The sequence below is a fragment of the Canis lupus genome, chromosome 25, assembly GCF_048164855.1.
Source record: "Canis lupus baileyi chromosome 25, mCanLup2.hap1, whole genome shotgun sequence".
Taxonomy (NCBI): domain Eukaryota; kingdom Metazoa; phylum Chordata; class Mammalia; order Carnivora; family Canidae; genus Canis; species Canis lupus.
The window spans coordinates 45,097,999-45,113,675 of record NC_132862.1 but is presented as its reverse complement, the minus strand read 5'-3'; the positions used below and the strand labels follow the sequence as shown (position 1 = coordinate 45,113,675).

The window sequence follows — 15,677 nt, the reverse complement described above, 5'->3', positions numbered from 1 at the left end:
ATATATTGTGAACATGTGCATGCTCATGTGTATGTGTGTATATATACGTGTGTATGTGTGTATGTGTACGTGTGTGCATGTGTGTGAACATGCACACACGTGTGTACGTGTTTGTGTGTGGGGGCGGGGGGCATACATGCATCTCCCTAATAAGGTGATAGATGTTTGTAGGCTCTCTTCTGATATGCAATCTCCTTTCCCCAGGCGATACCCAGCGCAGGGATCCCAGGGGGCTGCCCTTCACCCCCAGAGCCTGTCCTACATGTGGGCTGGCCTGGGGCTGGGGCAGCAGAGCTCACATCTCTGTGGAGATCAGGCTGGGCTCACTGCAGTACTCGGCGTCTTCGCTCATCTTCACGTCATAGGTCTCGTCCTGAGAGACCTCCTCCTGACACACCATGGCTATCTGGCTCTCCCGGGAGTGGCACCTGAAGTGTCCAAGGGGGAGATATGTAGTCAGAACCTGCTAATCCCCATCATTCCCTCAGCAGGTGAGGTTGCACATGCACACATACTCACACGGTGAACACACACACACATGCCCACATACACACAACCGCTGTGGCCTCTTCTTCCCTGATGAAGCAGCAGAGCCACGGAAGCAGTAAGATCAAGATGAGGATTCCATGTGGAACAAGCATCTCTGGGTTAGAACCCAAGGAGATCTGAGTTCTGACTCTAATTCAGGTGCCCTCTGGCAGAAGTCACTGGCCCACCCCATGCCTCAGTATACCCATCAGTAAAACTGGAGTAACATATGCCCTGCTTGACTCAAAGGCTTATTGTGAGTAACAAATGAAGTAGCAGATGAGATGGGGTTTGAAAGGTGGAAAGGACCAGCTTTTAGAACAGGGTCCTGGGCTGCTCTGTCCAGGTCGGGGTGGGCCCTGAAAGGGCTGTCCTCTCCCTCTGCTAGAGATAGCCAGGCCTCTGGGTGCTGATTGGGCAGAGCTGGGAAGTTCCTGGTGTCACATTCTGCCACATCTTTGGGTTTGACATGGGCTCCTTGGAGTGACGGCACAGACAAGAAGCCTCACATCGATGGGTTTGTTCTCCTGGGCAGTCACCCCGAGTCCCTGCTGAGCTCGAGACCCTCCTGCACCAGGGTGTGCCTAGGATTATTCTGCTCACCCTTCAGGCCAGGGTCTCCTGCTCATTTGGACATGTCTTCTTAGCTCTGGTCCAGGTGTATTCTCCCTTTTCCCGTCTGTACCTTCCTCTGTTTTTCTTCCTACTGATCCTGAATGCTGGGGCCCACTTTACTCCCAAACCCGTGAAGATCCCATTTTATCCTCTCAGGGCTGAGTGCTGGATCAAAGCCCTAGATTTGACTGGTGGCCTGTGAGCTGTTACAACTCAAGAAGCTACCCTTCCGGGGCACCTACCAGGTTGTCCAGAGCAGGCCCTAACAGATGGCTGCCCATCCCATGGTAAGGACAGATGAAATGTTGAAGGCTCTTGATTGGTGGGAAGAGAGGGATGTGAGACGAGTTTTAGGGAGGTATAATGGAATGAGCTCGAGACAGAGAATGGTGGCAGGCGGGCAACACCACTTCTTGGAGGCTGCTGTGTACATGACATGCTGGCCCAGCCCCAGCAATAGCAAGGCCATTGCTATGGCCACTGCACTTAGCCTTGAACTACGCCATGAAGGATGAGGCCCCAGAGCTACAACTTTGGTTAAGATTTTCCTCCTCACCAAGCTGAAGCTTATGGTCTTGAGTGTTGTTTTTATCACTGTACTGGGAAGGGAGAGAGCTGATGCTTAGTGAGTACTTACTATGTTCTAAGCATTTTTTTTATATGTTCTAGGCATCGTGCTAGGTGCTTTGTGTATACCATATTTCACGGATAGAGGTATCTGTGGGGAGAGGAAGAAAATCCCCTGATGTGTCTCTAAAAACCACTGTCCCTTCATTTAATATGGAACATAGTTTAATAGGAAGATACCCTTTGAAGGAGATGTTAGCTCACAGTGAGTTGCTAATGATGGACACAATGAGCCTTCCTTAAGACGAGGTCTTGATCAGCAGAGCAAGGGAGAAGGTGGCACTAGGACAGAGTCCCTGGAGGTCATAGGGGGTTTGCAGAAAAGTGAGGGGACCACCAGGACAGGCATGGGTCAGCCACTTGAATTTTGATGTTCCCCTGTGCAAAGCTACCCTTTCAGATCAGCATACAAAATCCAGCGCTGAGCACACTGCCCTGTGCATAGAAGGCCTTAGTATATATCTCTTGAGTAGAAGGACTCACCCAACACTGCTTTTGGGTGGTTTAAGCAGCCGTTCTTCCAGACAGTGAGGTAGACCGATGGCCAACGTCACTTGGCTGTCATCAGACACCAATGAGTGCCCAGGCCATGTAAGCTTACACGAGGTCACTTGAAAATGTGTTAAGAAGGGAACTGAAAGCCAGGGGGCCAGTATGCTGGCTCCTTAGATGAAAGCAGCTTCAGGACATTTGTCCAGAAAGACACTCACACTTCACGATTATTTTCTAAGCTCGTGAGCAGGAGAGATGTGCCCAAAAACATGGTATGCTGGCGATCTGCCTAGCCTTCTGTGGCTGTGGTGGGGGTGCTGTCCTGCCCTGTAAGAGCAGCTCCACTAAGGCGGAGGGGGCAAGATGCAGAGGCGTGTCCTCTCCCACCCGGCCTTGGGAACCCAGAACTGTTGATAGAAACAGAGAGGAGACCCTTTAGGACCAGGCTGTGCTTCCTGAGGCCCAGAGCATGGAAGGAGGCACCTACCGTCCCGGTATACCATAGCAATGTGTCCTGGAGCACCAGGGGTCAGAGGGTGGGGGAAAAAGCATGTGTCAGGAGGTGGGAGAGATCAGCCAAATTCCCAGGAATGATCCCACACTGGGGCAAGCGGGCGAGTGCTATGGCAAAGGCCTCCTGCCACCAAGATGCCTCTCCCAAGAGGGTTGAGAAGGGTGTAAAGAAGAGGTGGTAGCTCCATTCCCACCCTAAGCAGGCCAAAGGCCAGGTTTGTGCAGATTTGGGAAAGGCCGGGGGAACAGAGTCTATTGTGTAGCCAGGATACCAACATCCTGGGGATCAGGGGCTGGGTTCCTCTGCTTGGGGAGCATGAGAGAGCACAGGAGGTCTGTCCAGAAGTACACACCACAGGACACTCGACTGCCACGGGGCCATGCGCCTTCCCCCAAGGGTGGCTACCACACGTCGTCAAGGGCAAGATCAGGAGGCAGCATTTGCCTATCTCTCAAGAGGGGAAGGGGCAGCAGCCTCCACCCCAGCTTGAGGGGTGAGTGGTAGTCCTGGGGGCCAGACTCTACCCCCATGCACTCGGGGCCCCTGCACATGGGCCCTGGACGCTCACCCTCCCGCTTACCTCTTGGAGCTGAGCTTCCATGCAGCCTCCTGCACCCGGCCGGCAGGAGACAGGGGGGTTCCGTGGCCCTCGGCGGTGCTGGCAGCGCCAGGGTAGCCAGAAGGCGGGGGGAAGCGGCCCAGGCCAGTGTTGTTGGCATTGTTGATGTTGGCATTCGAGCCGGTGGACGAGTAGCTGCTGGGGGTGAAAGTGGAGTCCACCAGTTTCTCGTGGGATGGTGACTCGGCATCGCCTTGGCTGTTGGCCGCCTTATTGATGTGCAGTGGGCGCTGGGTGGTGAAGGTCTGGGGGAAGGCGCTCCTGCCGTCGCTTTGGTAGTAGCTGACGTGGTTGCCGAACAGGCCACCGGCCCTCTGGAGGCAAGACGGGAGGGGTGGGTGGAGGAGAAGGTTGTCTGCCTTCCAGAGAGCGCGGCCCCACTGGGCAGCAAGGGCACTCGGGGAGCTCTTCACCTGCATGGCCTGGCAGCTGGAGAGGGAGGGACCCATGGGGTCCCCTCTGAGACTGCTGGGGCACCAGGGAGGGACCTCTTGAGGGAACTGGTCTGGCAGGAAGGCTGCTGCCCTGGGACTTTCCAGCAAACCCCCGAGGACTGAAATTAAGTTTCAGGGATCAGTGTGGGATGGCGAGCTTTGGCTACTGCCAGTCGCTTGGTTTGGCAGCTGTGAGTCTGCCAGGCACTGGGAGGGCTGTGGGCAGAGGCACCAGAGGTTCTAATGAGAATTTTAAAAATGGAGATCCAACCGGCTCGTTGAGCTAGAAACTATGTTGGCCAAATGGTTTTGAGAATAAGGAGGACACACTGACTCCATTAATTATACTATGGCCTTCTCACCCCCGGCAGGATTCTTAGAGATTTCAAATCGGGGCCCACTGTTTTTTTCCCCTTCCTTGTCCTGGGGTGAGTGGGCAAGTAGCTATCGGCATGTTGGTCTGCGGGGTCTCACTGGGGCAGGGTTAGCATGGTGCTGTGTCCCTGAGGCCATTCGGTGACAGACATTTCACAGTGATGAGAAGGAGGATGGTGATGACAGGGCAGCCACGGGCAGGGCAGGCTGTCTTCCCTCCCCGTGTCCCCACGGCGCAGGACCCCTGAGCCGGGGCTTGCAGGGCAGCTGTGAGCAGGGCTCTGGTGCTGTCCTGGTCGGTGGCTTCTCCCTAGCTTTAGAGGGATTTTAGCCAAACACCTTCGGGGTCCACAGGGACCACAGTGAATGCAGAGAACAGGATGTAAGAGTTCCACCATTCTGGGAGAGTCGGGTTGTTTTTCACTATTCGAACTGACTCAGCCTCCCTATCCAGGAGAGGAGAGGGAAAGAAGGTTGGAGGGGACTTTTGTGATCTGGAGAACACATGCTTATCTCAAGGGGACAATTGCGGCTGGGCTCTACTCCTCTGCTGCCATGTGGGGAACATAAGTCAGATTCTCTGATTTTTAAAAGAGAAGTCAGAGGTCTAGATTTTTATTTGAATGTATCAGATTTCTGAAAGTTGGCAAACAAAATAGGTCTGCAGGTTAGAAGTGGCCAAGTAGATGCTTCTCCTAGGAAATATTTCCCTTAAGAAAACGGCCCCTTCCCTCTTTCTCCGAAAGCCAGTGACATTCTATGAGTTGCCATGTCCTGGGAGCCCAGGCTTCAGATGGAGTCAGACTTGGAGAGGGCAGAGGGATAGGAAGTAGCTGAGTGGGAACAATTTGGAATCTGCCAGAGAGCTCAGGGCTTTCTCCCTGGATTTTCTTGGCAGAATGCCAGCCCACCCTCTTGCTTCAAACTGAACCTTATAAAAGAGAGCACTCCTGTGGCATCCACCTACCCTGAAGATGTCGTCTTCAGAGGCAGCAGACACAGCCTCCTTCATGGCCTTGTCCAGCTCCTCCTCAGCCGTCAGATCTCCAGAGATGGCCCGTCGGATCTCAGGCCCAATGTCATGCAGCGTGCGCAAGCCAGCCTGAAACCCAGAGGGACAGCCAGCCGCCTGACCCACCACCTCTGCATAATGCAGGTGGGCCTCCCAAGGGTTTATCTGTGTGAGCTAACCAGGATGTGCTTCGGGGCCTTGCTTGTCTGCCTCAGAGTGGAAGAATCCATTTCTCCACCCAAGAAGGATAAAGGCACGTTGGGACGGGGCTTGGAACAGGCAGGACTGAGGAAGGCAAGGTGTGTGGGAAGCAGTGTGTTCCCCCTTTGGAAAGGCTTGGAGCTTTCTGAAAGTTTCCTTCTGGAGAGACCTGGCCTCCAGCCCACTGCTGAGACCCCTGGCCAGAGGTTGGAAGAAGGTGACCAGGCCCTTCCTTAGGGTGTGGATCCCTCTCCTCGCCCCTTACCTGCAGGGATAGGGCGTTCCTCTGGGAAGGCTTGCCCACCAGGCCCTGTTCTTTGCGCTTCTTGAATTTCCGGAAGTACTCCTGGATCAGGAAAGTAGCATAAAACTTGCCAACCGTGACCTCATCATCTGAGACAGGAGAAGAGAGGACAGAGGGGAGGTTATGGGGGAATTCAGTTGGGCTTCATTCACTGTTTTCAGCATCCAAGCTTTCTTAAGGTTTTTAGACTTAATTTTTTCAAAAAGAGGTAGTCCATTCACATGGTTCAAAAAGGCAAAAATATATTAAAAGGTGTACAGTGAAAAGTCTCTCTCCCACCCTTCCCCCATCTGCCTAGTTATGATCTTTTAACAGATAACCTTTCTAAAATTAACTTCTTATTTTTCCAGAGAATCTTTCTGCAAATAAACAAACGTGTTCTTAGCCTCTTTTTTTTTGTAACAGAAGTAGCCTGTTGTCAAAATTCTCACCTTGCTTTAAAAAAAGCAAAAAGGCGTAAAAACCCTTAAAAAAGTAAAAAACAAACAAACAAAAAACAAACCTGACATAGCTCACTAATTTTTTTTGATCCCAAAACTTGAGGTGCCCATTATAAATTGACCAGTACCCTAAGCACAAACAGCTCTACTTAAAAATGAGGTTTGGTAGAAGTACCTTTCTTCTCTGAGTTTTGGTTTTTCTTTCAACCAGACAGATTGGGTTTTCTTACCATGTGGTTTGGCTGGGCCCCTGCTGGGCTTACCCCCAAGTCACACACGACACAATCAGCCTCTGTGTTGGGAATGAACCAGGTGGTGGAGAAGCCAATGAATCTCCAAGGACAACCCTACATGTCCTACAAGTAGCTTTCTTCTCAGGGAAATGGTCCCACAGGACAGCTGGTAGGTTAGACACAAGGGTCTGAGATGGTTCTCCTACTCCTAGTTGTCCCTTAAGAATAGCCAAGTCACAACAATCATGACCTTCCACATGGCAAACGCCTCATTCCCGTGTGGGAAAGAAAAATCTGAGTCCTCTGTCTAGAGTAGTCAGTGAGGAAGAGCTGCAGGGCAGAAAGAGCATGGATTTCTTTTGCCCCTCAGACCTGGGTTTGAATTCCGAATCTGCCGGGTACTCACCCTATAGCCCTAGGTCAGCTACATAGCTTCTAAGAACTTCAGTTTCTTGAGCAAACTTCACAGAAATGTTATAAGGATTAAATAATGTATGCAAAACATCACGTGGTGTTTGGCCTGTCTAGGTAAATGACTTTTCACTGAGCTCTAGTCTTGCTTCCCTTTGGGAAGTGGTTCTCAATGGGGCTGGTGTCACATTTTAAGGAGTAATTTGGGAACGTGTGGGATTTTTTTAGTTGTCATAGTGTGCTGTAGGCATTAGGTGGTTCGAGATGTGTGCCTTATAACACAGGCATGCTTTGCACAACAAATGATAGATTTGCATTCTGCTAGATGTTCATGTGGGGAAATAGCCTGTTTATAATTACCTGAGCTAAGCACCTAGCTTCATTTTACATATGATCAGAAAATAATTTTTTGCCTGGTTTTAATATACCCAGAATTTTCCAGGAATATAACTGCTGCGTAAATTGATAGAAAACCATATTTTACTTTGTTTCTGCTTCACCAAGATGGCTTTACATTTTGGAAAGTTGTATCCCTGATAGCAATGCTCCTTGTGGTATCTGAGTCACCTGCTGTACCTGACCCACTTATATCAGTCTGCATATGTTCTATGTACATGTGTATTATATTATTTGTGCATGTATGTACGTATATGTATGTATACATGTGTATATATTATATTATTTAATATGCTTAGTTATCCTTTACTTCAAAATGACAAATACAAAAAAAGTCAACATAGATAGTATTGTCTTACTCAATATAAGTGGATGCATGAAAGTATTTAATCAGTTAACTGTAACTTCTGGCATAGTGCCATAACCCATGTCTGAGCATGTATATATTGAAAAACATTTGACTTTAATGTATTTCATATTAAAGTGTTATATTAATATTTTGGAAATTATATCTGTTGGAAGGTTATAATTTTCATTCAGGATAGTAGTAGGTACATTATAAACTGTTCATTATAAAAAGGGGCTCTGGTTTTGACAGGGTAGAGAAGTATTACCCTAGGAAAAATGAAAAGAGTTTCAACCAAGAGGTGATCTCGGGGGAACTCTTATTCTGGGTCCTCATTATTTCCAGAGCAACCTTCCTGGTAGTTTATGGGGAAACCTATACTTTGCAGAGTTCCCTTGGAAATTCTGGTCTGTGAAATGCATGATTAGACCAGGTTTCCAACCTGATATCTTGTGTCTGAGTTTGTGAAGGCATGGCCTTCACCCTCATCCCTTCCAACCAGTAGGGCCTTGGAGCCCCATGGGATGGGCCTGGGGGAAAGCAGGCCTCCCACAAGCCTCATGGACTCAGAAACCAGGCAAGAGCCAAGAGGGTGGAGATCCAGGGAGCACTTACCACCCGCTGGAGGCACCACTTGGTCCAGCAGTTTCATGCTGGTTCGCTTCCAGATCTTCTTGATTATGGCCCGCAGCTCCTCGTTGGCTTGTTCTAGGTTCCCTGGGGGCAGAAAGATGCAAGGCTGAAAATGATCATCAGCCCCTTGGGGGCCCTCCCGTGCATAGGTAGGTCCCTCTGTGCAGACTGGGAAGTTCCTCTGGTGGCACCTTTGCCCACAGAAAGTCCTGGTCTATCATCTTCACTTTCTTTCTCTCCAGTCTGCACATTGTCACCTCCATCTTCTTTCTCTTTGTATTGCTCTCCATGCTCCTACTTCCCCTTCCCTCCGTTCCCTGTCCAGTGCCATTCCTTTCTCTTCCTCCCTGCCTGCTTCTTGGGCCAGCCAGTGGCAACCCTTCAACCCCACATGCTGCTTCCTCATGAGTGGCACTTGGAGCGGACCAGATAACTTGGCCGGACTGAGCTCAATGACCACCTGCCAGAGTATGAGGGGCTGCTCTGGTGCACGGCACTTCTCATGGACCTCCATGGGTGATCAAAAGTTTTTCCCCACACAAAGCATCCATATGCAGGGGGACCTTGAGGTCAAAGCTCGTTGCTGAGTGTCCTGTGAGGAATAGGTGGCAAAATGTCAATGTAGAAGCAGGAATCAGAACACACTGGGTTCTGTTTTGGAGCTTCTCTGGGTCTACTTTCTCGACTGGTGAAACAGGCTTAATTTGGCGCCTATCCCATGTGGCCTCTGGGACACTGGTGGTATAGCAGCTGTAAGAGAGGATGTGATGGGCAGTAGTCTAAGATTCTCTTAAGTTATCTCCCATCACCACTGATATATATACACACACCCTACTTGGTCCCTGGGCTATGATGGATTTTACTCCTGTGATTAGATTATATTATGTGGCTCCTATTGCCTTAAAATAGGGAGATTATCTAGATGGACCTGACCTAATCACATGAACTCTTTAAAAGTAGAGAGTTCTCAGGTGTAGATTTCCAGTTAGAAAATAAGTAAATCATGGAATGCAATGTACAGCATGGTGACTATGGTTAATATTGCTGTACTGCATGTTTGATAGTTGCTAAGAGAGTAAGTCTTAAAAGTTTTCATCATGCACAAAATTGTAACTATATATGGTGGTGGATGTTAATGAGATTTACTGTAGTGATCATTTCTTAATATATACAAATATGTAGTCATTATGTTGTACATCTGAAATTAATATGTTATATGTAAATTATGCTTCAATAAAAAATAAAACTAATAAAAGAAGTAATACATGAAGGAGATCAAAAGATAAAAGTAGAGACTTGTCCCCAGTTGGGAGCAGGAGGAGTGAGAGGTGACTGCTGTGGCCTGGGAGAAAGCACACACAGATGCTGTGAATTGAATGGAGAGAGGCAGCCTCTAGGGGGCCCTATGGTTCCCAGCTGAGAGGCAGTCCTACAATGGCAAGAAATGAATTTTTCCAAAAATGCGATAGGAGCCTCTGGAAGAGGACACATCCTCGTCAGTATCCTGATTTTGGCTTGGGAAGACTCTTAGCAGAGAACTCAATTAATCCATGGCTGGACCCCCACCTACGGAACTGTGGGCTAATGACTAGGTGTTGTTCAAGCCAAAGAATTTGTGGTAATTACACAGCAATAGGAAACAAATATAGGGATGTTTATTGCTACTACACAGGAGAAGCAGCAAAGTTGAGAGCTCTGGTGTTAGATTGTCTAAGTGGCAATCTGCCCTGTGGCCACACCAGAGAGGCTCCCAACAGGAGTAAGCAGAGGTGGCAATGGATGGACAGTGATGGGCCCCTGAGTCCCCTGTCAGATCCAAACAGTACATGGAGCCAGATGACAGTCCTGGGCATTCCAGTTATAGAGGCAATCCTTCATGGTTAAGTGTCCTTCCTGGTTAAGGTAGTTAGTGGTTTCTGACATATGCAATAAAAGAGTCCTAATTAAAATAATGCTCAAATATGCTTGCTTATTTTCTGTAGTGGGTTAAATTCATTCACCAAATTCATGTCCACATGGAACCTTAGCATGTGGCCTTAGTTGGAAATAGGGTCTATTGCAGATGTAGTGGGCCCTACATCCAGTACTACTGGTGTCTGTATAATAAGAGGAGAAGATGCAGAGAGACACAGGGAAGAAGGCCATGTAAGAGGGAAGCAGAGACTGGAGTGATACCACTGTGGCCAAGGAACACCAAGCACTGCTGGCCCCCACCAGAAGCTAGAAGAGAAGTGTGGAACAGTTTTTTCCTTGAGCCCCTGGGAACAAAGCCCATTGACACTTCTTCCACTCAGTAGGTTGTCTTTTCATTATGTTGATTTCCTTCACTCTGTGAAACTTCAGTTTGATGTAAGTTCATTTGTTTATTTTAGCTTTTTGTCCTTGCCTGAAGAGACTGGTCTAACAATATTGCTAAGACCGATGTTGAAGAACTTACTGCCTATATTTTCTTCCAGGAGTTTTATGGTTTCAGGTCTTACATTCAAGTCTTCATTTAAGTTTAGTGTATGGTGTAAGACAGTGGCCCAGTTTTATTCTTTTGCATGTAGCTGTCCAATGTTCCCAACACCACTGATTGAAGAGACTTCCTCATTGTATATTCTTGCCTCTTTTGTCATAGGTTAATTGATCATATATGTGTGGGTTTTTTCCTGGGCTTTCTATTCTATTCCATTGATCTATGTGTCTCTGTTCATGCTGGTACCATACTGTTTTTGATTAATACAGCTTTGCAGTATAGTTTGAAATCATGGAGCATGATACCTCTAGCTTTGTTCTTCTTTTTCGAGATTTCTCTGGTTATTTGGATTTTTTTTGTGGTTCCATAGACATTTTGGGATACTTTGTCCCAGTTCTGTGAAAAAATGCCATTGATATTTTGATAGAGATTACACTGAATCTGTAGATTGCTTTGGGCATTATGGACATTTTAATAATATTAATTCTCTCAATCCATGAGCACAAAAGATCTTTCCATTTATTCATGTCTTCAATTTCTTTCATCAATTTTTTAAAATAAAGATTTTATTTACTTATTTGAGAGAGGGAGAGAGAACACAAGCGAGAGGAGGAAGGGCAGAGGGAGAGGGAGAAACAGACTTCCTGCAGACTCCCTACATCAGGTGAGCCTGATGCAGATTCTATCCCAGGACCCTGAGATCATGACCTGAGCCAAAGGCAGATGCTTAACCCACTGAATCACTCAGGTGCCCCACTTTCATCAATGTCTTTTTTTTTTTCATCAATGTCTTAAACAGTATTCAGAGTACAGGTCTTTCACATCCTTGGTTGAATTTATTCATAGATATTTCATTATTTTTGATGCAACTGTAAATGAAATTGTTTTCTTTTCTTTAGTGATAGTTACTAGTGTTCAGAAACACTGATTTCTGTATATTAATTTTGCGTCCTGTCACTTTACTGAATTCATTTATTAATTCTAACAGATTTTGGTGGAGTCTTTAGGGTTTTCTCTATATTGTATCATGTCATCAGCAAATAGTGACAGTTTTACTTTTTCCTGTCCAATTTCGATGCCTTTTATTTCTTTTTCTTGCCTAATTGTTGTGGTTAGGACTTCCAAAACTATGTTGAATAAGAGTGGTGAGAGTGGATGTACTTGTCTTGTTCCTGATCTTACAGGAAGTAAGTATGAGTATGATGTTAGCTGTGGGCTTGTCATATATGGCCTTTATTATGTTGAGATACATTCCTTCTATACTCACTTTGTTGAGAGTTCTTTTTTTTTTTTGAGAGTTCTTTTTTTTTTATCATAAATGAATGTTGAATTTTGTCAAATGCTTTTCCTGCATCTATTGGGATGATCATATGATTTTTATCCTTTGTTTTGTTAATGTGAGGTATCACATTGATTAATTTGCGGATGTGGAACCATCCTTGCATCTCTGGAATAAATCTCACTTGATTGTGGTGTATGATCCTTTTAATGTATTGTTGAACTTTGGTTTGCTAATATTTTGTTAGGATTTTTACATCTATATTATCAGAGATATTGCCCTGTAATTTTCTTTCTTGTGGTATTTTTGTCTGGTTTTGGTATCAAGGTAATGCTGGCCTTGTAAAATAGGTTTGGAAGACTTCCTCTTCAATCTTTCGGAATAATTTGAGAAGAATAGGTACTAACTCTTCTTTAATTTTTGGTAAAATTGACCTCTGAAGCTGTCTGGTCCTGGACTTTTGCTTTATGGTAGCTTAAAAATTACTGTTTCGATTTTATTACTTGTAATTGGTATATTCAGATTTTCTATTTTTATGTGTGTGTGATTCAGTCTTAGAAGGTTATGTCTTTCTAGGAATTTATCCATTTCTTCTAAGTTTTCCAATTTGTTGGTGTATAATTGTAGTAATCTCTTATTTGTATTTCTGTGGTGTCAGTTGTAACTTTTCCTTCATTTCTGATTTTATTTATTTGGGTCCTCTCTCTTGAGTTTGGCTATCGATTTTATTGATCTTTTCAAAGAACCAGCTCTTACTTTTATTATATTTTCTTTGTCCCCCCATCTTTATTTTATTTATTCCTACTCTGGTCTTTATTATTTCCTTCCCTCTACTAATGTTGGGCTTTGTTCCTCTTTTTCTAGTTCTTTTAGGTATAAAGTCAGATGATTTATTTGGGATTTTTCTTGTTTCTATTATTATGAATTTCCTTCTTAGAACTGCTTTTGTTGCATCCCATAGGTTTGGAAAATTGTGTCTCCATTTTCTTTGTCTCAAGGTATTTCTAAAAATTTCCTGTTTGATTTCTTTGTTGACCCACTGGTTGTTTAGTAACACACTGTTTAGTCTCCACATGTTTGTGTTTTTTCCAGTTTTCTTTTTGTATTTAATTTCTAGTTTTTTTTTACCATTGTGGTTGGAAAAGATGCTTGATGTGAAATTAGTCTTCTTCAACTTATTTGTTTTGTGACCTAACTATCCTGGAAATAGCACTTGAATAGACTGTGTATTCTGCTGTTTTGGATGAAATGTTCTGTATATATCTATTAAGTCCATCTGGTCTAATGTGTCATTTAAGGCCAATATTTCCCTATTGATTCTCTGGATTATTTATCCATTGGTTAAGGGGAATATTAAAGTTCCCTACTGTTATTATATTACTGTCAATTTCTCCCTTTATGTCTATTAATATTTTCTTTATATTTTTAAATGCTCCTATGTTGAGTGCATAAATATTTACAAATGTTATATCCTCTTCTTGGATTAAACTCTTTATCATTGTGTAATGCTCTTCTCTGCGTTTTGTTATAGTCTTTGTTATCTATTTTGTCTGATATGAGTATTGCTTCATCAGCTTTCTTTTTTGTTTCTGTTTCCATAGAATATCATTTTATTGTCTCTTCAATTTCAGTCTCTGTGTGGCTTTAGATCTGAAATTAGTCTCTTATAAGGCAGTATATAAATGGATCTTTTTAAAAAAATCTATTCAGCCACTGTATGCCTTTTGATTGGAGCATTTAGTCCATTTACACTTAATGTAATTATTAATAGGTATGTACTTCTTGTCATTTGGTCAGTTGTTTTCTGGATGCAATTCTTCTGTTTCATTTTTCTTCTTTTGGTCTCTTCCATTGTGTTTGATGGTTTTCTTTAGTTATGTTTGAGATCCTTTCTCTTTATTTATTTTTTGTTTACCTATTGTAGGTTTTGGTTTTTGGTTAGCATAAGGTTCATAAATATTGACCTATATATGTATAGCTGTCTATTTTAAGCTAATAGTCACTTCAGTTTGACACATCCTAAAAGCACTATTTTTTACCCCCCCCAACATTTTATGTTTCTAACATCCTATTTGACATCTTTTAATTTTTTCAAAAAAGATTTATTTATTTATTTGTGGGGGGTGAGGAGGGACAGGGGGAGAGAGAGACTCTCAAGCAGATTGCCTGAACATGGAGCCAATGTGGGGCTTGATCTCATAACTCTGAGATTATGACCTGAGCGAAAATCAAAAGTCACATGCTTGACCAACTGAGCCACCCAGGCACCCTTGCCATCTTTTCGTTTTGTGTATTACTTAACTACTTGCTGTAGTTATAGTTAAATTACTATTTTTGTCTTTTAATCTTCATACTATCTTTTTAAATTGGACAATTTACTGCCTTTACTATATGTTTTCCTTTACCAGTGAATTTTTTTCTTTCATATTTTTCTTATTTCCTGTTATAGCTTTTTCTTCTTTTGCTTAAAGAAGGCCCCGTAACATTTCTGGTATGGTTGGTTTAGTGGTGATGAATCCCTTTAACTTTTGCTTGTCTAGAAAACTATCTCTCCTTCAATTCTGAATGATAACCTTGCCAGCTGGAGTAGTCTTGGTTGCAGTGTTTTCTTTCAGTACTTTGAACATATTATCCCACTCACTTCTGCCATGCAAAATTTATGCTGAAAAATATGCTGACAGTCTTATGGGGGTTCCTTTGTACACAACAAGTTGTTTTTCTCTTGCTGCTTTAAAAATTCTCCCCTTGTCTTTAACTTTTATTTATTTTATTCTTGTAAAGATTTTTATATTTATTCATGAGAGACACACAGAGAGAGAGAGGCAGAGAGAGAAGCAGGCTGCATGCAGGGAGCCCAATGTGGGACTCGATCCCGGGGCTCCAGGATCACACCCCAGCCTGAAGGCAGACGCCCAGCCACTGAGCCACTCAGGCATCCCTGTCTTTAACTTTTAGCAATTTAATTATAATATTTCTTGGTATGAGTCTTTTTGGGTTCATCTTGTTTAGGGATTTCTGTGTTTCCTGGAACTGGATGTCTGTTTTCTTCCCCAGGTTAGGGAAATTTTCAGCCATTATTTCTTCAGATAAGTTCAAATAACTTCAAATAGGCCTCCCTACTCCTTTCTGGAATTCCTATTATGTGAATGTTAGTACACTTGATGCTTTAAGAACTATTTTCATTTTTCAATTAACATATGTTATATTATTAGTTTCAGAGGTAGAATTTAGGATTCATCTGTTGCATACAACTGATGAATTATTTCAAGTGCCCTCCTTAATGCCCACCACCCAGGTACCCCACCCCCTTGACCTTCCCTCCAGCAACCCTCAGTTTGTTTCCTAGAGTTAAGAATCTCTTATGGTTTGTCTCTTTCTCTGTTTCTGTCTTATTTTATTTTCCCTTCCCTTCCCCTATGTTCATCTGTTTTAGTCCTTAAATTCCACATATGAGTGAAACCATATGGTATTTGTCTTTCTCTGACTGACTTATTTCGCTAAGCATAATACACTGTAGTTCCATGCATGGCATTGCAAATGACAAGATTTCATTCTTTTTTGATGGCTGAGTAACATTCCATTATATATATGTAATATATATATATATATATATAAAATGGAAATATATATATGTAAAACAACTTCTTTATTTATCTGTTGATGGACATCTGGGCTCTTTCCATATTTTGGCCATTGTAGACATTGTTGCTATAAACATTGTGGTGCATATGCCCCTTCAAATCACTATGTTTGTGTCCTT

The 15,677-nt window shown here is 44.1% G+C and overlaps 1 protein-coding gene and 1 long non-coding RNA gene across 42 annotated transcripts in view; one reads left to right on the top strand and one right to left on the bottom strand.

The window, feature by feature from the left end:
* CACNA1C (calcium voltage-gated channel subunit alpha1 C) overlaps positions 1-15,677 on the bottom strand; it is a 746,185-nt gene that overhangs the window by 15,773 nt on the left and 714,735 nt on the right. For all 41 annotated transcript variants that reach the window (XM_072799571.1, XM_072799575.1, XM_072799573.1 and 38 more), the window contains 5 exons: positions 8,163-8,264; positions 5,683-5,810; positions 5,172-5,306; positions 3,357-3,709; positions 300-428 (listed from right to left, as the gene is read on the bottom strand). In XM_072799571.1, the coding sequence (XP_072655672.1) occupies positions 300-428; positions 3,357-3,709; positions 5,172-5,306; positions 5,683-5,810; positions 8,163-8,264 (847 nt within the window). The remainder of the gene's footprint in view (positions 1-299; positions 429-3,356; positions 3,710-5,171; positions 5,307-5,682; positions 5,811-8,162; positions 8,265-15,677) is intronic.
* On the top strand, positions 1,286-14,159 carry LOC140617715 (uncharacterized). The gene is made up of 2 exons (XR_012017905.1): positions 1,286-1,430; positions 5,103-14,159. It is a non-coding gene; the product is annotated as an uncharacterized lncRNA (long non-coding RNA).